The sequence below is a fragment of the Vombatus ursinus genome, unplaced genomic scaffold, assembly GCF_900497805.2.
Source record: "Vombatus ursinus unplaced genomic scaffold, bare-nosed wombat genome assembly UNPS02007822.1, whole genome shotgun sequence".
NCBI classification, from domain to species: Eukaryota; Metazoa; Chordata; class Mammalia; order Diprotodontia; family Vombatidae; genus Vombatus; species Vombatus ursinus.
Genome location: NW_020947600.1, coordinates 710,699 through 736,289, shown reverse-complemented (window position 1 = coordinate 736,289; position 25,591 = coordinate 710,699). Strand labels below are relative to the sequence as shown.

The following is a 25,591-nucleotide window of genomic DNA, read 5'->3' as shown; positions in this document are numbered from 1 at the left end:
CGTTTCAAAATGTTATCTTTTTAAAAGGGGGGAAAGAAAAATACATATTATATACATGTAAGAACACATATGTATGTGCATACACACACTTATTTTATGCACACATATACTTATATACATAGAGGAGGGGAGAGGGGCATCCCCCATAGCTTCAATTCTTTTTTTTTTAACCAATTTATTTATTTTTAGTTTTCAACATTCACTTCCACAAGATTTTGAGTTCCAAATTTTCACCCCATCTCGCCCCTCCCCCCAACCCAAGATGGCATACATTCTGAATATCCCTTGTCCTAGTCTGCCCTCCCTTCTGTCTCTCACCCCCCCTTCTCTTATCCCCTTCCCCTTCTATTTTCCTGTAGGACAGGATAGATTTCTGTACCCCATTTAATATATTTCTTATTTCCCAGTTTCATGTGAAAACATTTTTTTAAACATGTGTTTTTAAAACTTTGGGTTCCAAATTTTGTCCCTTCCTCCTTCCCCACCCACCCTCATTGAAAAGGCAAGCAACTCAATATACATTATACATGTGCAGTTGGGCAAAACACTTCAATAGTAGTCATGTTGTGAAAAACTAACTCTATCTCTCTTAATCCTATTCTGCCCCCCATTTATTCTATTCTTTCTTTGACCCTGTCCATCCTCAGAAGTGTTTGCTTCTGATTACCCCCTCTCCCAATCTGCCCTCCCCTCTATCATCCTCCTGTTCTCTTATCCCCTCCCCCCCATTTTCCTTTAGGGTAAGATAGATTTCCATACCCAATTGAGTGTGTATGTTATTCCCTCCTTAAGCTAAATCTGATGAGAATAAGATTCACTCACTCCCTCTCACCCTCCCTCGTTTCCCCTCCACTGTAGGAGCCTTTTCTTTTCTGTTTTTTTTTTGGTGAGATAATTTACCCCATTCTACCTCTGCCTTTCTCCTTCTCCCAGTATAATCCTCTCTCACCACCTAATTTAATTCTCTAGATATCATCCCTTCATCTTCAACTCACCTTGTGCCCTCTATCTATCCATCTACATACATATAATTGTTTCCCTCCAACTACCCTAATACTGACAAAGGTCTCATGACTTACAAATATCATCTTTCCAGGCAGGAGTGTAAACAGTTCAACCTTGATAAGTCTCTTATGATTTCTCTTTCCTGTTTACCTCTTCATGTTCCACTTGAGTCTTATATTTGAAAGTCAGATTTTCTATTCAGCTCTGGTCTTTTCATCAAGAATGCTTGAAAGTCCTCTATTTCACTGAATGACCATTTTTCCTCCTGAAGGATTATACTCAGTTTTGTTGGGTAGGTGATTCTTGGTTGTAATCCTATCTCCTTTAACCTCTGGAATATTATATTCCACATCCTGCAGTCCCTTAATGTAGAAGATGTGAAATCTTGTGTTATCCTGATTGTGTTTCCACAATACTTGAATTGTTTCTTTCCGGCTGCTTGCAATCTTTTCTCCTTGACCTGGGAACTCTGGAATTTGGCTACAATATTCCTAGGAATTTTCCTTTGGGGAGCTCTTTCAGGAAGAGATCAGTGGATTCTTTCAATTTCAATTTTGCCTTTTGGTTCTAAAACATCAAGGCAATTTTCCTTGATAATTTTTTGAAAGATGATGTCCAGGCTCTTTTTTTGATCTTGGCTTTCAGATAGTCCAATAATTTTTAAATTATCTCTCCTGGACCTATTTTCCAGGTCAGTTGTTTTTCCAATGAGATATTTCACATTGTTTTCTAATTTTTAAGGAAGTATTTTCTTCAGTAAGCTTTTGGACTTCCTTTTCCATTTGACCAATTTTGCTTTTTAGGGCATTCTTCTCCTCATTGGCTTTTTGGACCTCTTTTGCCATTTGGGTTAGGTTATTTTTTAAGGTGTTATTTTATTCAGTATTTTTTGGGGTCTCTTTTAGCATCACTCTCATTTTTTCCTCTACTTCTCTTACTTGCTTCTCAAAATCCTTTTTGAGCTCTTCCATGGCCTGGGACCAATTCATATTTTTCTTGGAGGCTTTGGATGTAGGAGCTTTGGCTTTGTTGTCTTCTTCTGGTTGTATGTTTTGATCTTCTTTGTCACTAAAGTAAGATAATACAGTCTGACTTTTTTTGCACTGCTTGCTCATGATCCCAGCCAATTACTTGAGTTATAAACTCTTTGTTAATGCAGGGGTCTGTTTCCAGTGTGGAAAATGTACTGTCCCAAGCTTCAGGGGTTTTGTGCAGCTGTTTTCAGAGATACTTCTAGGGACCTGTAAGTTTTCAGTTCTTCCAAGGTGCTATGATCAAGGGTGAGGTGTTTACTCCTATCCTGGCCTATGCTCTGGTCTATAAGTGACAACAAGCACTCTTTTCTATCTTGGAACTGTGAGGAGGATTTCCTCTCCACAGTCACTACAAGCTCTTCCTCGCCCCAGGACTGCCACCCAGAACTATGACCCAGATCCAAGCACGGGCAAAGCAAGAGAATCCTGCACCTGCAGAGAGATCCCTGCAATCTCCCTCTGATCAGCCACTTGATTCCCCCTCAGTTTGTGGGCCAGAAGCTCAGGAGGCAGCTGCCACCCTGGGGTTGAGCTTGAGGAGTGGGGCTGGGACCCCATGTTTCTCTCTCACTGCAGAAACAGACTTTTTCCACTGACCTTCTAAGTTGTCTTTGGCGTTCATGGGTTGAGAAGTCTGGAAACTGCCACAGCTGCCTTGTGATTCAGTCCTCTGAGGCCTTCTCCAGGTTCGCTGAGGCCTGTGTGCCCATGCCAAACTGTGCTCCTCTCCCTGCCTGGCACCATATACCTTTCTGATCAACCATTCAGGTTGTCTTGGGCTGGAAATTTGTTTCACTCTGTCTTTTTGTGGGTTCTGCTGCTTTAGAATTTGTTTAGAGCCATTTTTTATAGGTATTTAGAGGGGTTTGGGGGACAGCTCAAGAAAGTCACTGCTTTTACTCGGCCATCTTGGCTCTGCCCCCTAGCTTCAATTCTTGAAGCTTCATTCAGTTGATTCATATTAGCTCTAAAAACCTTGCTATTGACTTGACTCCAGAACCCTGGCACTGGGGAAAATACACGTTGAAAGTGGGAGGGGAAAGGTTTCTTAAAGAGATTGAACATGACAAACCCCTCCACAACATGCGTCCACCTCCTCCATATTTATCTTGTCCTGTCCCCCAAAATTTATGCCTTATTTCAGTCAGACTGTTCTTCCATCATGGTTTTCTCCAAATGTCATGCACATTCCTAACTCACAGGGTGGCATTGTGAGGAAAGGGCTACAGAAGTTTGAGTTCTACTGCACTTAGATTCCTTCTTTGCTACACCATTTCCCTTGCTGCTATTTACCACTTGTCTAGATCCCATTGCCCAGTTTGAATCAATGAGGTGGTACAAAGTTGGGCTTGAAGCCAGGACCATCTGGGGTTCAATCCTGCCTCAGACACTTACTAGCTATGTGAACCTGGACAAGTCATTTAACCTCTTTCTGCCTTAGTTTCCTGTTCTGTAAAATGAAGGGACTGGATTTAGCTTATAAGGTCCTCTCTGTGATTCAATGAAGCTTTACCTGATTATTTCCACTTTATTCTGATCTCTCTCTCTCCCTCTTTTCCTTTCCTGCCCCCTTTTCTCATTCTTCTTTTTTTCTGAATTCGTTCATTAAATGCAGAATTTGGAGGAATGGTAGAAGTTACAGAGCGGTGGATTTTGGAAAAATGTAAAGGAAAACTAATTTTTTTTTTTAACAATTAAAGCTGTCTCAAAGTTCACGATGAGGCTCCCCACACTAGAAAGCTTCACAAAGAAACTCTGATGAATATATTGTAGAAAGGATGCATATTTAGGCGCAGGGTGGACTACATGCCCCACTAACTTGCTTTTAATGTTGTAGTTTTTAAAATGCTTGTCTGACCTTGTGTTATCTCGTGTACTCTTCACGTTATGTCATTTTTCATGTATATGCCTTGTTTCCTCAACCAGACTGTGAAATCCCAACGGATGAAGGCTGTGTAGTATGCTTTTATTGTACCCCTTTCAGTGCTGGGTAAGCATATGGACTCTTTAAATATTTGCTGAATGAATGTCTACATTGAACCCAATCCTGACTTCAAGCAAGTCATTTTATATATGGAATTCATGTTCCTAAATCATAAGAAAAATATTTTTGGGGCCAGTCCTGTGGATAGTGGTGCTGTTGTGTCATGTTAGGAGAAGTAGGCTGGGAATTTAATGATCTCTTTTTGTCTAGGATTGGGTTCCCAGTTCAAACAGGAAAGATCTGCTTCCCTTTAAATTTGACAAAGGTTCCCATGATTTCATTTTCTAGGTTCTTCTAGTTGTAGGCAATAATTAAAGTTCACATGATGATCAGCCTTCAATGACAAAGACCTCACATTTTTTGCAGAAGGAGATAGTTACTTTTTAGATTCATTCATTCAGCAAATGTTTACTGAGTGCCTAACCATACCCACCACCATGTTCAACGCTAAAGGGAATATAAATAAGTGGAAGATAAAGCCCTTGTACTCAGAGATCTTCTAGTCTAAATGGGGAGGACAAAAATAAAACCATGTAAAAGAATGGAAAACAGAATAGGTGTGTATCCATTGGAGAAACACCTGTACATGAAGGTAATAGAATACCACTGGGCTATAAGAAATTATGTATATGACAAATATAGAGAAGCATGGAAAGATCTACATGAACTGATGCAGAGTGAAGTGTGGAGCCAAGAAAACAATATACACAATAACAACTACAATATAAATTGAAAGAATAAAGCAATTGAAAATGAACATTGCGGAATTACAACGAACAAGCTTAGCCTTGAAGATGCCTCCCTTTACTCCTTTAGAAGGGTAAGAAAGGGGGTCCATGAATAGGGAACATTGAATACGTGTCAGATTTCGGGGAAGGGGGAAGGTGTGTTATGTGGTTCTGTTTAATTGATTTCCCCCTTCTTCCTCTTTTCTTCTGAAAAAAAAATCTGTATTATATGGGATGTCATTCTGGGAGAGGGAAAAGAGAGAAATACAGACAATGTAAAAACAAAAGATATCAATAAAAAGAACTAAGTACCCTCTCAAAAAAAAAAAATCTCTAGCATCCCCATCAGCACCTAAGCCTTCTAAAGCAGAGCTGAATAAAAAAAAAATAAATCCACGCACTTGTGTATAATACCTTGCCCTTTTCAAATTGCTTTCATATCCATGACCTAATTTCATCCCCACAATAGCTCTTGTGAGGTCAGCTAGAGTGGTGCTATTATCTTCTGTTTACAAAAGAGGAAACTGAGGTTCAGAGTATGGATGTGAGTTGTGTAAGGTCACACCATTAGTAAACATCAGAGACAACTTATCCCCGGGCCTTCTGACTTTAAGCCCACTGTACCCCATTGCCTCTCAGAGGGGCAAGATGCTCCTTATTGCATATGAACAGAGGAGAAGATCCTTTGGTCTTTAAAGGGTTCTCTGCTCACATTCTTGCCAGCTGGACATGCTGGATAGCTCCTAGGACAATTTGTTCTTGCCCTACTTCATATAAATAGTCACCCACCTTCAAGGCCTATAAGCCTGCCTGAACTGAAGAAAAAAAGGGGGCTTAGTTTTGGACATTTTTACGTGTGTCTTTTCCTTCTCAGTCAATGACCCCAATCAAGGGATTGTCACGGCTAACAGTGCAAACACTCCAAGAATAACAAAGGAAAAGGGGCAGGAGATAATCTCCTTTTTGGTTCCTTCTCTGCAGCTCCTTGTCTGGAAACATGGTTCAGTCAGGTCATTTTTCTGTTGGAAAAAGAAACAGATTGAGACCCCTGCAGAGAGATTTTCTGCAGTACCAGCATCTCCCTATTATTTCCATACTTGGACAGGGACCTCATGCTTATCAGGCCATGTTAAGTTTCCTAGAAGTCTCTGCTGGACCTACCATTGCAAGTGTCCAACATTCTAGATAGCCAGGGATGGAAAAGGAGAGTTAATAATAATAATAATAGACACATACACATACAATGCTTTAAACTTTGCAGGGCACACTGCAGGTATTATTTCATTTGAACTTCATGACAACTCTGTGAGGGAGGTGCTACAGGTATTATTGTTTCCCTTTTACAGATGAAGAAACAGAAGGTCCAAGTAACTTGATTATGGTTGTTGTTCAGTTGTTTTCAGAGGTGTCTGACTCTTCATAATCCCATTTGGGGTTTTCTTGGCAAAGATACTGGAGCAGTTTTCCATTTCCTTCTCCAGGTCCTTTTACAGATGAGGAAACTGAGGCAAACTGGGTTAAGTGACTTGCCCAGGGCCACTTAACTAGTAAGTATCTGAGGCCAGATCTGAACTTAGGTCTTCCTGACTCTAGGCCTGGTGCTCTATCCGCTGCTCCACCTAGCTGCCTCCAACTATGGTTAGACAGCTAAAAAGTGTCAGAGGTGGGATAAAAATGAGGTCTTTCTGACTCTAAGTCTAGTGCTGTACTATGCTACACTGCCTAAAATCAACCATCCCACAACATCCCAACCATTTCATAGCTCATCCAAGCAGTAGAATGGCATCCCAGATAGAGTACTGGACTGGAGAAAGGAAGACAAGTTCAAATCCTGCCTCAGTCACTTACTAATTGTGTGACCCTAGGGAACTTAACCTCTCTCAGCCTCAGTTCCCTTATCTGTAAAATGTGTGTTATAATAATAAAACCTACCTCATAGAATTGTTGTGAGCATAAAATGAAATAATGAAGGTAAATTGCTTTGCAGATCTTTAAAAAAGCTATCTAGGGATAGCTAGGTAGTACAGTGAATAAAGCACCATCACTGAAGTCAGGAAGACTTGAGTTCAAATCCAGCCTCAGGCACTTGCTAGCTGTGTGACCCTGGGCAAATCACTTAATCTCAACTGCCTCAAAAAAAGCTATTTAAATATGAACTATTAGTATTAATACACTATGCTCTGTATTATGGAGGACGTATTGGAAGCCTGTGATATTGTTCCTGCAATTGAAAAACTTGCAATCTGATTAGGGAGACAAGGCTCACCCACCGCAAACCAGTTATAAAACCACCATAGATGGAACATAATCAAGTGCTAATTAATAGAATAAAAATCCCAAGTGTTCCTGGGTCTCAGAGAAGGGAGTGTTCAATGAAGCCTGCAGTTAGTAAATGATGGCTTGCTGGAGTATGTAGAATTTGAGTCAGGTCTTGGAAGGATTAATAGAATTTCATCTTCTAGTGTCCCTAGAAGCAGCTTAGGGGCAGTGGATGGAATGCTGACCTCAGAGCCAGGAATACTTGGCTTCAAGCCCTGTTTCTGCCACATACTGGCTGCGTAACCCTTAATGTTTCAGGAAATGCTCTAACGCTACAAGCTACAGAGAAGGTGCTTACTTGCATTGGTAGAAGTTTCCTTATTTAGGATTTGGTACAGTGCATAGGGTGCTGGGCCTGGAGTCAGGAAGACTCATCTTTCTAAGTTCAAATCCGGCCTTACACACTTGCTAGCTGTGTGACTCTGGGCAAGTCATTTAGCCCTGTTTGCCTCAGTTTCCTCAACTGTAAAAATGAGCCAGAGAAGGAAATGACAAACCACTCCAGTATCTCTGCCAAGAAAACCCCAAATGGGGTCACAAAGAGTCAGATGCAACTGGAAAAAAAAACGAACGAAGCACAATAAATATGAAAGAAATCACAAGTGCAGTTCCTATCCCTATTCCGATGTCAATCAACACCTGAAAAAGACACAGTCAAAAGGATGAGAAAGAGCTCAGAAAATCTTGTTAAGCATGCAGTTTTGTCTGACCTTGCTTGGCCTTTTGGCGTTCTCTGTCTATGACCTTTGGGAGCTTGCGACATAATTTGAGGTATAAGACTTTCCTAGAAAAGTACACATATGATGAAATGGTGCACAAATGCGCACATATGCACACACACAGCCATCCAGATAACCAGACTGCCCAAAGCTGTACTTTTGTGTCATGAAAACATCTTACCAGTCCCTTGGTTTTTCTCCTTAGGGAGAATTCTTCTTATTCAACCCAATAGCCACAGTATAAAGGCCTGTTTAGGATCGTTAGTCCAATACTAGGCAACTGAGGTCTCAAATTCTGTGGTTCTCTGCGTCTTTTTACTCAGAGAATACAAAGTCTTTTATAAGGAATGCACTTTGTATACTCTTTTGTAGATGATTTTTAAAATTACTTAATCATCTACAAGGAGTTTATAATGAAATTTTTGTTTTAGATGATATGGAGTCCTTCTAAGTAATAAAAAACTAGCCAGATTGAACATTCCCTTCTCCGAGCCCCAGGAACACTTGGGATTTTTATTCTATTAATTAGCACTTAATTATGTCCCATCTATTGTGGTTTTATAACTGGTTTGTGGTGGGTGAGCCTTGTCTCCCTAGTCAGATTTCCATAAACTGTTCACAGGAAGAGAAAAGTTTCAGTAGAACCAAGTGTAAAAATTCAGAGAAGAAATAGTCTCAGTACACTTTTTGGCTGTTGGAATATTTTAGTCACGATCCAAGAAAAGTGCTTGGGAATCATTAGGCTGCAGTGAAGACATTGGCCAAGCACAAGGCCTGGCACAATACAAACCAGTTGAATAACTGACTGCTATTGCAAAGACCATATGAATTCAATTCAATAAGTTTTGACTTAGCACCTACTATAGGCATAACACTCTGCTAGGCACTGACCACACAAGTCCTTTCCCGCAAGCAGCTTGCAATCTACCTTCCAATACTCTGTTCCCTAGGTTCAACCTGATTTAGAGGAAAATTTCATCAGCCACAGGTGACAATTGTCAGTTCTGACTTTCTTCACCCCCTCCCATCACTAAACTTATCCAGTGTAGCATCTGAGCCTCACCAAGAAACAGACATGTGTTTCACTTTGCTCTTAACACTTAATAATGTTTATAAAAGGCTTTCATGTCCTTTACCTTATTTAATCTTCACTCACCATTACTCCCCTTAAGAAGGAGGAATCAGGGTTAGGACTAGTATATCACAGGCAAAAGAGAAAACATTCTCTTTTCCTTGAACAAAACTTTGCTGTTTCTGAAACTGGAAAATATCATGCAGCTCTGGTCCCTGCACCTAAAGAAAGGTATAATGGGGTTGAAGACATTTTAAAGAAGAAAGATAGGCAGTAATCTTTAATAACCTTCTGTCTGGAAAGATAGCATTCAAGAAGATGCAGCTGAAGTTTTTAAAATTACAAGGGGCACATTTTTCAGTTGTCTCCAACTCTTCATGACCTCATTTGGGGTTTTCTTAGCAAAGATACCAGAGTGGTTTGCCATTTCCTTCTCCAGCTCACTTTACAGATGACAAAATTGAGGCAAAAAGGGTTAAGCAACTTTCCCAGGGTCGCACAGCTACAAGTGTCTTCCTGACTCCATGGCCAGCATCCTATCCACTGCACCACCTAGCTGCCCCCATGGCAGCACAGATGGGACTAATCACAACTGTGGTCACCAAATACAGTTATACTAGAACTGGTGGGAGGGATAGGGGCATCACTCTGAAATGTGAGGAATCAAATTTAAATAAAATTAAAAAATTATTTATTATGTTCTTATTTAGAGGTGGAAAATTAAAATTCATGGAGGCATGTGAATGTGATGGAATACTATTGTGCTGTAGGAAATGATTAAAGGGATGGTTTCAGAAAAATTTGGTAAGACTTGTAAAATGATGAAGAATAGAATAACTGGAACCAGAAGAACTATTTATACAACAATATAATAACCAAATTTTTAAAGACCACTTTGAAAACATAACACAATAACTAAAAATAATTCCAGAAGATATATGCCTACTTCCTGATAAAGAGATTATGGCAGTAGAGTATGGAGTGAGACTTTTTGTTTTTAACATACATCTAGTCAAAGTGGGGATTTGTTTTGCTTGACTGTACATGTTTGGATCATTTTTTTTTTAAATTTTCTCACCAGTAGGCAGGGTGGTGGGGGGGAGGAGGTGGAAGGGAGAAAAAGCATAAATTTGAAAATAAAATTTAATTTATTAAAAAAATTCATGGAGAAGAGCTCCACAGAGGTTTAGAAAACAAAATAAACATGGTTCTGGGGTAGCCCTAGTCTTTCAGGTAGGCATCAAGGAGGAGAATTGTGTTATGACTCATCACATCTTCTTCAGGGACAGAACCTTGGGAAGGCAGAACACTGGTGGTTGGTGCTTTTGGCTATGGTTCTTGATAGTAGGTGGGGAAGCAAATGGAATAGGCCCATATAGGTTTAGCCACCTCAAACGAGAACAAGGCCATGCATCAGCAGAGCTCACACACTTCTTCATTGGCTGAAACAACAAGGTTCTCCTAGGGAGAGACGGAAGATAGCCTTTGCCAGAAGGGTCTAACCCCCCACAAACACCACCTTGACCGTCACCTCCCTTGAGACCCCAATAAAGATAGCTCAAGACCATGAATCTTAGAGGCTCAGAAATAGTAGTACCCTCTAGACTACCAGTTATTCTTCAATCCAAGGCCCTGAAGCCATCATTGAAGGGAGAAATCACTATGCAGAAAGGGCTCTCCTTCAATATCACCACTACCAACTGCCATGAACCAGTAGGTAAGACCAAGGGTCCTGGGAATGTCAGCATCCCCCCTTCCTACATTCCTACACTACTAGTTTTGCTTCCACCATAGCCCTTAGGAAGCAAGCCCTTTGGGGTTGAAGTGTGGCTGCTGCTTCTATGGATGTTATAGCCACAATTACAGAAGACTCAGAAAAGAAAGTTCTTTCCACCAAAACAGATCAACATCAGAAACTTATGTGATTTTATCAGTGGAAGTGGCATTCAAGTGGATGATGCATTACCATCTGCTTTGCCACCACACCCTAAGGACCATGGGACCTTTCCGCCTGACTTGCAGCTGAAACCTTCCATTTGTGTTGTCACCCCTATCACAGTGTGAGCAGGAATTGTCTTACTTCTCTATTTGTAGCCTTAGCAGAGTGCTTTGTATGCAGTTAGTGCTTAATAAATGTTTCTGCATTCACTCATCTATTCATTCTTCCATGCTGAGCTTTAAGATGCACACATACCTCATAGGTCACCCCACTGTCAGTGCCAGCATCCCATGGAATTAGATCTTGGACCACCTTCTGAACCCAGCCACATTCCTTGGTACAGAGGTCCTCTGCAGACAAGCCAACATTCCAGTCTGGGCTGGGACCAAGCATGGTCAGGAAGGACATTAGGTGTCGAGTCCTATCCACAGAGAATTCGGCTGAGGGTGCTGCTCTCCTGGAAATGAGGAAAAAAAACACAGAAGCAGATAATTGCTCCCATTAGCCTCTTCCTAAGTGATGTTAGTACATATTTTGGGCCACTCTGTGATGTTCACCAATGACTTATGTTTTTTTATGAATCACTTAAGGATGAGAATATAGCAATACCTATCCACCCTGAGGTCAGCCTGACATTCTAGGATGTACCCATACTTTTCTAGGACTCACATGACCTTCACGAGGACTACATCCAATCTGGTGAGCATTGTACAAGTTTCTGTAAGACTGAATCTATTCTAGTTCTCAAACCTAACAGTACAGATGGGAAAAGATATGCAATTGCTCCACTACAAATTTCTGCTCTCTGATCCTTTGACTTATCTTCTATAATTTCCTAACAACCTACATACAGCACTTATGCTAGACTTTTTCTTTTCTTAGACCTCAGTTCCTTTTCCCCATGCCCATTTTCCACTGGCAACTTGAGTTCATCAAGTCCAAAACCAAATTCCTCATTTTTTCTCCATTCCTAGTCCTTTTCCTTACTTCTCTATTTCTATTACTGGTCATCCAGATATGAAACGTTTGAGTCATCTTTGATTAATCCCTCTCCCTGAACCGTTCACCTCTACTCAAACTGCTTTGACCTATGAAATCTATCTCTGCAATGAATCCCCCTAGAAAATGCCTTCATTTTATTCCCACCATCATCATCTTAATTCAGACACTCATTTGCCTTATTTATTTGTCTTACCCTTTCAGTCAGTAACCCTGACTCCAACTCTCTTCTCTCCAATCTATCCTTCACCATGATGCTGGCTTAATGTCCCAAATGCTGATCATGCCCACCTTTGATGGCCTCCTGAGTGAAGCCCCAATCCTTTTTTAGTATTTGTAAGCCCTTCCACATTTAGGCTACACAGACCATCCCACATTTTACTTACCTAGCTACCTTTTATGTTTTCTGTTCCAGCAGTCCTGGACTACCCAATATTCCCAAAGTTCATTTTCCTGTCTCCATGACTTTTGTCCTTCTACCTCCCTATTTATTCAAATCTGTTCCCTCCTTAGAGATGCCACCTCCTCTATGAATCCCTGATCCATAGTCAGAAGTAATTTTTTTTGATTTCTCATAATTATCACAAAACATTTAGATGATAATAATAATAATATCACAACTATATGGTGCTTTTGCTGTTGTTAGGTCTCCCTCATTGGATCCTCACAACTCTATAAGGAAGGTGCTATTTATTGGCACCATTTTAAGATGGTGTAATTGAGGCTCAGAAAGATTGTCACTTGCCCACTGTTGAGCAGCTAGTACATGCTAGATGCAGTATTTAAACCCAGGTCTCCTGACTCCATGTTCAGTACTCTGGTACAGCTGCTTTTAAATAAAGTCAAATATGAGAAAGTGAGATTTACTATGGATGGGTCAATGAGTGTTTAATTAAAGGCACAGAAGATGTGCTTCAAAAATAGGCTGAACTTAATGCTAGCATAACTAGCAAAAAAATTATCCCTGTATTATACAAGATCGTATAATAAAATCCCCAAATTCTACTTACAGATCTTACTTAGAAAAGTAATTGCCATTTGGCACAAAATGGTTATTCACTCTGATAGAATCATAGATTTAAAGAGATGGAGGTCACCCAACACACAAAGTCAAGGTCATCATCAATGTTACAGTGTAACTCCCTTGACAAAGCCAAGCATTAAACTTGCTTTGCATGGTCCCTTCCAACTCGGAGACTCTATCATTCTGATTCTCCATTTGACACATGAATGCCTTAGTATGGACAGCTGCATTTCCTTCAGAAATGAAATGAGGAATTCTAACATTCATGAATCTATCCAAACTGCAGGGGGAGAAAGAACATAGCCTTTCATTTACTACCAATTAGTAGGCATTTATGTGTCAGTCCTGCTCAGAGATCCAGGGGGATGAATTCATTGCTATTAGAGGCTTCACAAATTGCTTAGGCATTCACTGCCCCCCATCTAGCTGTCTCAAACATGATAAAGAGGGGAAGGGGCTGAGTTAGACACACTGGACTGTTGCTATAGAGACCGGCAATTCAATCTTGGTTCTTCCTTTGAATCCCCATGCTGAGGAAATGCCTCCTGAATAATACTTCTCTGCACATTCTTGTGTGAGGTTACTTCATTCATATCTAAAGTGACAAGATCCTGGTGCCTACAAAACATCAGACTACAATGTTCAGTGCTGTGTGAGTTCACATTCTTTCTGGGCCCAACTGGAACTGGAGGAATAGATTCAGCCCATTATAGCGTGTCATTGCAGGACAGGGGCAGTCACCATTAAAAATCATGGCTTTAGGGAGATGGGCAGCTAGGTGGCTCAGTGGATAGTGCTGGGCCTGAAGTCAGGAAGATTCATCTTCCTGAGTTCGAATGTGGCCTCAGATGCTTTTTAGCTGTGTGACCCTGGGCAATTCACTTAACCTTGTATTCCTCAGTTTCCTCATCTGTCAAATAAACTACAGAAGGAAATGGCAAACCACTTTAGTATTTTTGTCAAGAAAACCCTAAATGAGGTCAAAGAGAGTCAGACATGACTGAAAGTGATTGGATATCGTGAGGGAGATGTGTGCCATCAAACATTCAACTTCCCCAACATATTCTGTATCTTACATCTTGATCCAATACCGATCTCCCAATCTCTACCTTTTCTTTTGCCATTGGTTATCTATTGTATTTCTGTATTTTGGGTTTTGGTACTTTAAAGAAAATCCTGGTAACCAACCTGGTCTGCTCTGCAGGTTCATATTTGCATGGATCCTGATTTGGGCCCTGCCCCTCTCCTTAGGAGAAGATTACACTTTCCCTACTGTGTTCTTTGCTTAATCACAAGTGAAGACCTTTTCCCTGTGCAAATAGAACATTATTTTCCAATTCCCTGAAAAGATCATTGGATCATAGATTTAGAGTTGGAAGAGACCTCAGAGCCTAATGAGATAAAGTTTTCATTTAGCACTTACTATATACCAGATACTGTGCTAAGTTCTAGGAATATAAATATAAGTGAAGCTAAAAGATGGTCCCTGCCCTCCAGTATCTTACATTCTAATGAAGAAAGATAACACACAAAAGGAGGCTGAATAGGGGCTGGGGGAAGAAGGTGGAACCATCAAGAAAGGCAACCCCGGATCAGGAGAGGAGTGGGCATGGCTGGCCTGGGCACTTTCTCAAATGGAAGCTCCTGGGAAGAACTCACCTAATACAATCCACCTCATTTAACAAATGAGAAAGGTGAGAACCAGAGAAGTTAGGTGACTTCACACACAGAGTAAGCAGAAGAGCTGAGATTTGAACCCAATCTTTTTTTTCCACTGCACCACACTGCCTCCGCAGACAACCTGTGGCCAACAGCAGCAGCTAAGTCACTTGCCAAATTACAATATCCCCAACAGGGGCATACAGAGACCTCAGAGCTCTAGTGACAGATAGCCCATACGTTGGAGGAATGGACTGCCTTCAAGGTATATTCACTAATTTGAGGCAATTGGCATTCTGATTTGGGAAGGGGGTAGAGTTGGAGCCAGTTCCCAGATGGCACAGGGAGTCCTCCACACTTTTTTCCTCAGGAGGGCAGGGAAAAAGGATCTCACAGGGGTCCTGGCCCAATTCAAGTTGGTCTTCAACCTTCAGTTATAGGGATTTCTCATGTGTGGAACTAAGGAGGCCTAATAGGGCAGTCTACTCATTGGGGAGCCCCAAGTTACAGAATGTTAGGATTGGAAAAAACCTGGAAGGCCACCTAATTTCAACTCATACCTGAATGGGAATCCTATTTATAAGTAGTCATTCAGCTTTCTCTTGAAAACTCTTGGAATTCCTAGCTTCCTTTAAAGTTCAGCCCAAGTGCCATATCCAGGACTAATTCCTACTCACCCCAGAGCATTATTGCTCTTCTCACCTTAAACTAACTCTTATTTCCTATTTGTGTGTTTGTCACTTTCCTACTCACTCCCACTAGTATGTAAACTCCTTGAGAGCAGGGATCAGAATTTTTTTGTATCTCCTGCTCCTAGCAATAGCATGTTGCATACAGTAGGCGCTTCATAAATGCTTGATAGACTCAACACCTCCAGGGAAAAAGAACACACTACCTGCCAAGGAAGCCAATCGCACCTTTGGACAGCTTTAATCATTAGGAGTTTTCTCTGGATTAAACATAAATCTTCTTCACAAGTTCTGTCAAATTCTTTCAGTAAATTAGGATATATTTGATATAGACTTGAATTCACTGAGGAAAGCTGTTTTCTTACCATGTCCTCTCATACATTAAGCTTCAACTCTCTGTCAGTCATATTTTTTTGTGGGGAGTGGGAATACTTTCTACAACAAAACTTTGTATCATAAACAGAAGCAAATTAAGAGTTGAGTATTTCTGCCTTCTATCATCCATTACCATTGTACTTCCTGCCATCCCTAGCTGTGGTCTTACCCCTCCTTACTTCCAATGTGACTAAAAATGTCTTTTTTGTTGTCATTAATGTTCCCCACCAGCATCAACTCATTATCTGCACGAGCACTTCTGACATTATTACAGAATTGCATTAACTTGTGTATTCATCATTCATCCCGCCCTTATTTTTAACTACTAGATTCATCTTAAAAAAAAAAAAACCCACAAACTTAGTTGGTGAATGAGTTTCCTGGGTATCTCTCTTTATTCAACTTTCCCTTTCTTGTTCATGAGCATTTCATCCCTCACTTCTTCGGGCTACTTTCCCGTGTATTATTTTAGTTTATGGGATCTTACCCACTCTATTTCTAAACTCAATACCCAAACTCAATCTAAACCCAGATTTGGCTTGTATGTCAGACAATGCCTGACTTTCTTCTCTACCATAACTTCCCCCACCTTTTGAAAAATTATATTTACATTAGAACAAGCAAAGGCTATGTCAGCTGCTTATGAGAAACACAGAGAGACAGACCTAGAGACAGACAGGCAGACAGACACACACACACACAGAACACTTGTCTGCAGAGTTGAAATCCTCTGCCGATGCCATAGCTTGCTCCCATACCAGTGTTGTGATATTTTCCCAAATTCTTGTCTCTTCTGTCCTCTGACTAGGCAGTCTACAGAATACTGCCTTAAAAATACTGCATATGCTTCTCCCTCCAGAGCGTCATCAAATTTATTCTGCCACACTTCTTCATTATGACCTCTGGTTCTTGGATTTCTTCACAAATCTATCTTCTTATTATTATCCAATGCCCATTTTATTTCTTCTCTTCTTTATAAAGTGTGCCCTGCCTGAGGCCATTTCGCTTACAAGTCCTAACCAAGTGTTAGTGATACATAGGAGATTGAATTTACTTTCTTGCATTATTATTTCCATTTTCTCCTTTATTATGCATAATCTGTGCATTTGTACATAACAATCTGAGGCTATGGATTTTAGTGCAAACCTTCTTGGATACTGTCTCCCGTGAATCATGAACCATCTCTCCTGTCTTCTTCTTATGTTATATTGTGCCTGCTATTTGTTATTCGACTTGGGAGATATCCAGGAGCAGTTCTCTCTCAACTCCTCTACTTTCAATTTATAGTTTTCCTCTATCGGATTTTAAAGACCCCAGACAGATATATATTTTATGAGTCCTCATTAGCAAAACTCCAGCCCTGGCCAACAGCCCATTATTTCTATATTTTAAATCATTATCCATTAATTTAACACACATTCTCAGTTACCATATTCCCAACCAGATGTTCACTTTCAATTCTGGTTTTCTCTTCTGAAAGATACACCTTCAATTAGCAGTAGTGATGAAAAAACCCACCTGTACCACTAAAAGTCAAAAGTGTCATTTCTAGGACTTCATAATCTCTAGCAGTGTTTTCTAGAGTCTTTCAAGTGGCACCATTTGTCCCAAAATAAATCACTCAGAAAAAGTTTGACTATTGGATTTGAATACTTTAGCCTGATGAATCAGACATGTCCATATTTTCAGAATTATCTCATATAGACATAATCAGTGATTGTCTGTATTTTCCTGACAATGCATATGTATTGAATCAATCTTTCAGCCATGTTGAAGTTGGCCTTCTCTCAACAAGCCCACTCAGGCTGTTTGCATTATGGGGAGATGAGCCAGTGCTACTTGAGGTATACTATAGGTAACCCTACTGCCTAGACATGGAGTGCTATCCCACTAGTAGTTAAGTAGTCACTCACACCCTGGCCTAATTGGTACTGTGGGCAAGTGGATGGTGAGACTGCCCATCCTAAGAATGCACATTTCTTAAATAATACCCCAAGGCTACCTAAATTCTTTGCTAATATTATGGACTGCAAAATAGTTCTGAATAAGAAAGAGTAGGTGTCTCACCACATCTGACTGGCAGTTAACACTGACCTTACTTCAGAACAGAAAGTACCAAGATACCAAGTCCCCATAGGTCTAGGTGGGACATATCAAGAGGTGCTCAGCCTAAACATAACCTTATCTATTTGTTTCCCTTTTGCGTCTCACATACATTCTGCCTCATGTAAAAAAAAAATAACAAGCTATCACTAGGCCCTTCTACATACTCAAGTATCATTCCATATAATCTCTTCATTGCTAAATCTAATGACCTTTTCTCAATCCTCATCCCTTCTTGACTTCTTTGAAGCAGCATTTCACATTGCTAATTATCACCTATTGGGTATACCCTTGTGTGTGTGTGTGTGTATGCTTGTTTAATACTGCTACATCTAATACATTTAATACTCCTACCTTCCTGACAGTTCCTTTTGGGGGTAGGGGGTGCTGTGGCTAGTCAATTGGGGTTAAGTAACTTGCCCAGGGTCACTCAGCTAGTAAATGTTGTGTCTGAGGCCAGATTTGAATTCAGATCTTCCTGACTCCAGGGCTGGTGCTCCATCCACTGTGCGACCTAGCTGCCCCTGACAGTTCCTTTTCAATTTCCTTTTCTAGTTCTTCATCCACATCATATCTATGAACTGCATGCATACTCCAAGGCTCTGTCCTGGGGTCTGACCTTTCTTTCTATGCTCTCTCACTTGGTGATCTCATTATTTCCATTGTTTTCAATTATCATCTCTATGCAAATGTCTCCCAGATGAATAAATCCAACCCTAGTCTCTGTCCTGAGCTCCACTTTCACTCACCAACTGTCTACCGAACATTTCAAAATGGAATTCTCATGAGCATTTCAAATTTAACATGTCCAAATTATAATTCATTGTAACTCCTCCTCTGAACCTGTCCCCTTCCAAACTTCTCTATTAATGTTGAGAGCACCACCATCCTTCCAGTCATCTGGGTTCAAAACTTCAGCACCTCCTCAATATCTTGCTTTCACCCCACATATCCAATCAGTTGCCAAATCTTGTCATTTCTATCTCCACATGTCTGTTTACACTGTCATTACTTTGATTCATGCCCTCATAACCTTTTATCTGGCCTATTGCAAAAGCCTAATTGGTTTCCCTGCCTTTCTCCATGCTCTTATCCATCTTCCACACAGATGCTAAAGTGATTTCCCTAGAGTGTAGGTCTGACCTATTATTTCCTTCCTCAATAAACTCCACTAGCACCCTATTACCTCTAGAATCAACTGTAAGTTTTTCTATTTGACATTTAGAGTTCTTCACAACATGACTCCTTTCTGTTTTCCCAGTCGTCTTACACATTAATGCCTGCCATCTTACTGGTATATTTGTTTTTTCTCACACATGGTCTCTATCTGCCTGTCTTTGCACTAGCTATCCACCTTGCTTGGAATGTCCACCCTTTCCCCTTGGCCTCACAGAATTCCCAGTTCCCTTTAAGACTAAGTCAGTGCTACCCCCTGAAGGAGGCTTTTCTCCAAGCTATTAGTGTCTTCCTTTCTAAAGGTACCAGGTTTCTCTTCTGTGGCCATTTTATATACACATTTTTATGCATATTTGGTCTCCTTTATTAGAATGCAATTTACTTGAGAGCAAGGACTGTTTTTGTTTTGTATTTGTATCACTAGCACTTAGCCAGTATCTGGCACAGAGTAAGTATTTAACACATGCTTGTTGATTGATAAATCATGCGCATTTGGAAAAAGACATTCCCTTCCAGAGTTATATTTCAGTAATGAGTCCTATCCTACCCGATCTCAGCAATCCTCACGAAAACAAAGTTGCCTCTCTGCATTACAATTTGTAGCTCACCTTCTTTGTACACAGACTATGTGAATTTGTGTACAGACATCTCAGACAATGAGTTTATTACTTCCCCTTCCTTGGATTTTATCTCCTGTGAGTTATTGCAAGTCTCTGATTCTTTTTACATCATATCTCTGTTAGCATACATAAAAAGACAATTTTTCCCTCCTTCATTTTTTCACCTTTTTAAAATTAGATTTGCAAGATTTCAGTCAAACAAATTTTGACCAGACCTTGTTAAGTGTACTATCTCCCTTTCCAAGTGCCCATCATTCCTATATTTTAAGGCATGATCCAGAAATCTAAAACTCAGCCTCAGGTACCATTTTCTTAACCAGCTGTCAACCTGTCCCATCCACCTTTCTCTTCTGATGCCCTTCTCACCTGTGTCCCCTAAGAATTTCAGTTTCTTGCCCCAAATTTTCTAATCCTTAGCAATGCTTTCCAGATTCCTTTTTGCAGTATCATTCCTGCTCATGTGAATCACACCATTATTATTATTATGAAACACTGACATGCTCTTCAGGGTTTATGATGAACAGCTTTCAACAAATATCTTTGGGCAAAAACGTATCTTCACTAATGGTGACTGAATGGGGCCAATTCCATACCTAGGTAGATATTTTGGGCAAAAGAAATCTGGGACGATCACTTCTCGGACAAAATTACTGACCTGATTTTTTTGTAGCAGTTATTTAAGACAGAAATTGTGGCAGTCTGATACAAGAACTGGATTCATAGGAATTAAAAGGATACATCAATGAAATGTTATGAGAGGGAAGCTGATGCATTTTGAAAACTCCAAGACTTTAATTTTAAACAACTCCTACAACTTTTTATTATTAAATATAGAACACAACCTCAATTTCTTCACTTGTTCATACCTTACTAAACATCTTATTCATCATGATTTTGTGTACGACATAGCTTTCCACAAGTCAAAAGCTGTTGAGTTGGGCCCAAGGTCCTAGTTGGGACCAGATTTTGGATGTTTCCTGTAAATGGTAATTCAATGAAGCTATATTTCATTGAGACTTTATTTATTAGCTTGGCCATACCACTAAAGATGAGGCTGGTTTCTAAACAATTGATTTCTTCCTCAAATGGCAAATCCATGTTTGAAGAGAAAGAAGTAGCCAGAACAGCACAAGGAGGACCTTCACTTCTTCAGAAAGAAGAGAAACGAGATGGGTAATTAGAATTAACTGAGAACTGGAGCAGCTTCATTTCCCATTAGAACTTGGCAGGAAACTGTTAATTGCCAATTAAGGCAGGTCACCAATCGTATCTTGAGGCAAGGCAGACATAATAAATAAAGTTAGATTTGGTCAGGAGAGTCTTTCAACCGACTTTCCAGAAGAGCAAACAGGCTTGACCAATGAGCAGTTTGCCACTGCAGTTAATAGGATTAGCCACAAAAGTTGGAATAAAAATGACAATGAACCATGAATAGGTGCTTCTAGCACAGCTCAAAGGCAAGGGGAATTTTGTTGTGACCTGCAGAGAGTGTCCATTTGCTTTTATCAGTTCCCAAGGGAGAGCTATGTGTGTGCAAAGTGTGAGTCTCTGTCCAGAGGAGAAGGTGAAAGGGTCGAAGATTTGCATCTCTTTACTTTAGGTTATCAATCCACCTTGAAAGAATGGAAGAGCTTCAAGGAACAATAAAAGACATTGAGCTACAAAAACAGAAGTGAATCCCAACATATGTCAAGAGATGAAGAGTGGAAGAATGGGAAACCGAAAGAAGAAGGGGAAGATCACTGAACATACAGAATTTAGTAATAGGTAGGAAGGAACTGGATACTCTTATGAAGAGGTAGTTTCTTGTGCTCCAAAGAATAATAGTGTAGATTCATAGGTGTCACCAGAAAAAGAGATCATTCGGTAAAGGTCAAGGGGGGGAGGGGAGCATTGAAAAGGATCATCATCATCCTACTAAAAGCACACTTGGCTTAGGATCTATAAAATTTATGTTATTATGAGAGTCTACTCTAGACCATCTGGACAAAAAAGGAATGACTAGATGATAAGTATAGGAAACATTAAAAACATGGAAAGGCTTCACAATATAAGAGTGATGGGAGTTTCAGCTATCTAGTTTCTATTGGAGCTCCCCCTCTTAGTCAAAAGGAGAACAGTTGAGAAATTATTGACTCATCTTCACAGAAATTCAGATATTAAATGGTGAAGGAAGCATAAAGTAAATGCTGAATCTGACCAGTAAGGAAGACGTGGTTGCTACGATAGTTACGATGGGATTCTTGGAAACAGGTGATTGCTCATCTTAAAATTTGTGATAGAGAAAGGGAGGAAATCCAGGGATAGTCTGAAGTGCTTTCTACACTTTGAAAATGTGGATTTAATTTAAAAGTTCTGAGAAATATGATCTAATATTCTATGATAAAAGGGAGATGGGAAAACTCAAAATAATGAAATTCTAAAGACACACATGATTGTCATGAGAAGGAAAAAGGAGTATCTCAAGAGAAAATTTAGAATCCAAAGGGAGTTTTTTTGAGCAATTGAGGTTTTAAAAAGACATTTACAAAAGATATAATTAAGGTCAGAAAATGAAGGATGAGTACCAAAGTGAAATATAATCCTGGAAGAAAAGTGTAAGTACTACTAAAAGCCAGCATAAGCAAATGCTGATGATTTATGCCAATGCCAACAATAACAACAACAAAGGCTCTTTTAACTCTCTTGTGTACTGGGACAGAGGAGGTAAAGGAGTATTAAAGAAGGGACAGGACCACTACTCTTTGTAGATGAGATGATGAAAACAGATAGAAATAAGAAGGAAGAACCACTCAAGTTTTCCTTCTTTGTTTTCCTTTTCTCTTCTAAGGAGAATGGTCTTTGGAATGGGAGGAACCAAAGAAAAATGGTTAACAAGCAGTTGAAACCCAAGATAAGCGAGGAGATGGTTAAGACAACATATATTTTACAGTCAATAAATTCAAATGACCAAAAGTCAAGATGAACTGCATCCTAGGGAACTGAGAGATGTGACAGATGTGAGGGTGAAATCACTGTCAAGGATCTTAGAGAAATTGTGAGAAATGACAGAGGTGTTATTAGACTAGAAAAGGGAAAATGTCCCGATTTTTCAAACAGAACAGTGTTATCTTTAAACTACAAGTTTATAATCAACTTTGACCCCTGACAAACTTCTACAACATATTATTAAAGATTTGACTTGTAAGCATCTTGAAAGTATCTTGGTAATCACTAAGAACATGCATGGTTTTATCAAAAACTGTTCATGTCAAACTAACAAGGTTCTGTTTTGACAGAGTAACTAGCCTGGTAGACAATGGTGTAGAAATAACATGTCCAGATTTCAGTAAAGAACTTGGCAATGTCTTTTATGCTTTTTTGGCTTTCCCTTTGTGTCCACAATGCCTTGCATGTAGTAGATGCTTAATAAATGCTTGCTGTATCAGAACGGTTATCCTTCTGTTATTTCCTATAATCTGATCTAACTCATATTTCTCCCATGAGCTAGATATGGATTAGATGAGTACATTTAAGTGTATTTTGAACTGGTTGACTATTCAGAACCAGAGATTGACGAGTCACTTTTATGTGATGGGAAATCTCTGTCAGTAGGCTCCAGGGGCCTATCCTTGGCCCTCTGCTGTTTAACATTTTTATTGATAACTTGGTTGCTGGGACAGCTGGCACACCTGGCAAATTAGATGATGATATGAAGCTGTAAATGACAGCTTACATGTTGGGTAACAGAGTTAATCCCCAAAATCTTGACAGGCCAGAATTATGGCCCAAAAAAAGACAACCTTTATGAAATTAATAACGATATATAGAAAAGTTCAAAATGAGAAATCACATAATCAGTTTCACTCTCTGGAAGCTAATGGGATAAAGCAAGCTTGCAATAAGAACAGAACAAGCCAGAAGCCCCCAAAAAGACAGGCCCAGGGAGGGCAGAAAGATTAAAGAGAGCCTGGACAACAGTTGGCACAGGTCCAAAGATGATCTTTTCCAATATTTAGAAATTAACCTTGCTATTTCTAGTTTATCTTTAGATAAGCTATCTTTTAGAGATAAACTATCTTTAGCTAGCCTCATAATATCTTACAAGTATATTATGTCAAGAAATATAGGCAAGACAAGAATGAACCTTGACATGGAGACTCATCCAAATTCACTTCCTATTAAAAGGAATGGACTATTCCTCAGAAGGTCACAAGAATGCTAAATAAGAAAGGATATGAAACAACATGCATAAATTCTATGAGACTTTTACCAGGTTAGCAGAGGACTTTAATCCCCAGAACTTGGACTGGAACTATGCAGGATAATCCAAAATTATACTAAGAATAAAAACAAATAGAGGTAGGAGATCTCAGACCCATCCTTAGGTGATATTTGAGAAGAGACAAAGAAGGAGAGTAATACCTATGAATATCATGGAAATGGTAGAAGAAGGGGATGTGCCTTGTGTATGAATGTCTGTAATTATGGAAAAAGATGACATCTGAGCTATGCTTTGCACTGCCTACCTATTCACCATAGCTGCTAGCCAGAGTTATGAGAGTCAACAAAATACTTAGGTAAATCTGATTTCTTCTATTTTACTCCAAACCCCTGAAAGTTACAATGGAAGTATATACGTATGTGTGTGGGGTGGGTAGAAGGGATAGGCAATAAAAGCTTGGAATGGTAGGCATGGTGGATCATATGAACCATAGTTCCAAAAAAAATCTGAAACAGATTGGGCAATAGTTGGCTAGAGGTGTGACCTTTGTTACTGATGCACTTAGGGGCAGCTGGGTGGCACAATTGATAGAGCACCAGTCCTGGAATCAGAAGGACCTGGGTTCAAATCCAGTCTTATACACTTACTAGTTGTATGACCTTGGGCAAGTCACTTAACCCTGTTTGTATCAGTTCCTCAATTGTAAAATAAGCTAGAGAAGGAAAGGCAAACCACTCTAATATCTTTGTCATGAAAATCCCAAATGGGGCCACGAAGAGTTGGACACTCTAAATTGACTAAACAATAACAACTGATGCATGTGTTCTGCAGAAAGTCTAGATCTACCTGCTGTCTTTCTTGTCAATTTATATGTGTGTGCCAACCATCTGCAAGGGAGGCCATTCTTCATTTGACCCTGTGCAATTATTCTTCGCTATAAGAATAGGACAAGGAGACTGCTAGTAAGTTCTTGTGGGGACTGGGGCCATATACTATGGCAGACTTCAAGACATAACTGCTTTACCAAGGGGAAAACTAGCCTCTTAAGGTAATTGGGTTATGATTCAAAGACTAGGAAGCACTCCTTCTCTAATTTTGTAAGGGTACCTTCATAGCCACATCTAAAATTGGATCCAGAATTTATGGACTTAGATACCATGGTATGGTAGAAAGAGTGCTGGCATTGGAGTCAGAGAACTGTGTTAAATCTCATCTCTACCACTTATTGCCTGGGCGATCTTTGATAATTCATTTAACCTTTTTAGGCCTATATTTCCTCATATGTGAAATGAAACAGTTGAATGAGATGGCTTCTATGGTCCCTTCAAGTTCTAAGTCTATGAACCAATGATTAGAAATAGTGATAAGGAATCTTGATTTGCCCATGTGTCTCACTTAAAAGCTGTTCAGAGATCCAGATAGGAGTGAGGGAGTGAGAGTGAGAGAGAGAGAGAGAGAGAGAGAGAGAGAGAGAGAGAGAGAGAGTGAGTGTGAGTGAGAGTGTATAGGCATATAGGTGTATATGTGTATACATATATATATATACATGCATTTATACACATACATCCACACACGTGTGTGTGTATCACTTATAAATGTCCTTTGCCACACAAATGTGGGTGGTCCTCTTATTCCTGTTTTAGATCAATGAGTTATATCACCCTTGGAAATCATAGCATGACCCTAAAGTCACTGCTTGAATATTCAAGGATAGGATTTTACTTAGGGGACATGAGGTGCTGTCATTTTGATAATTTTTATTATTGTAATTTTGATGCTGCTCTATCGATATCATTTCTGTTATCAACAGAAAAGGGAAAAGTAGGATACATATATATATATGTATATAGTGGGAATTTTATGGATATTTTTGGTGGATAGTGATGTGGGGGATAGCATCAGGAAAATATCTAACCTGGATAGTGCCTGGCAAAGCCACATT

At 39.8% G+C, this 25,591-nt stretch overlaps 1 protein-coding gene across 1 annotated transcript in view; it reads right to left on the bottom strand.

The window, feature by feature from the left end:
- The window catches only part of LOC114033996 (spondin-1), a 369,625-nt gene that overhangs the window by 30,472 nt on the left and 313,562 nt on the right, over window positions 1–25,591 (bottom strand). The window contains exon 8 of the mRNA XM_027849643.1: window positions 11,056–11,257. Within this exon, the coding sequence (XP_027705444.1) occupies window positions 11,056–11,257 (202 nt within the window). The remainder of the gene's footprint in view (window positions 1–11,055; window positions 11,258–25,591) is intronic.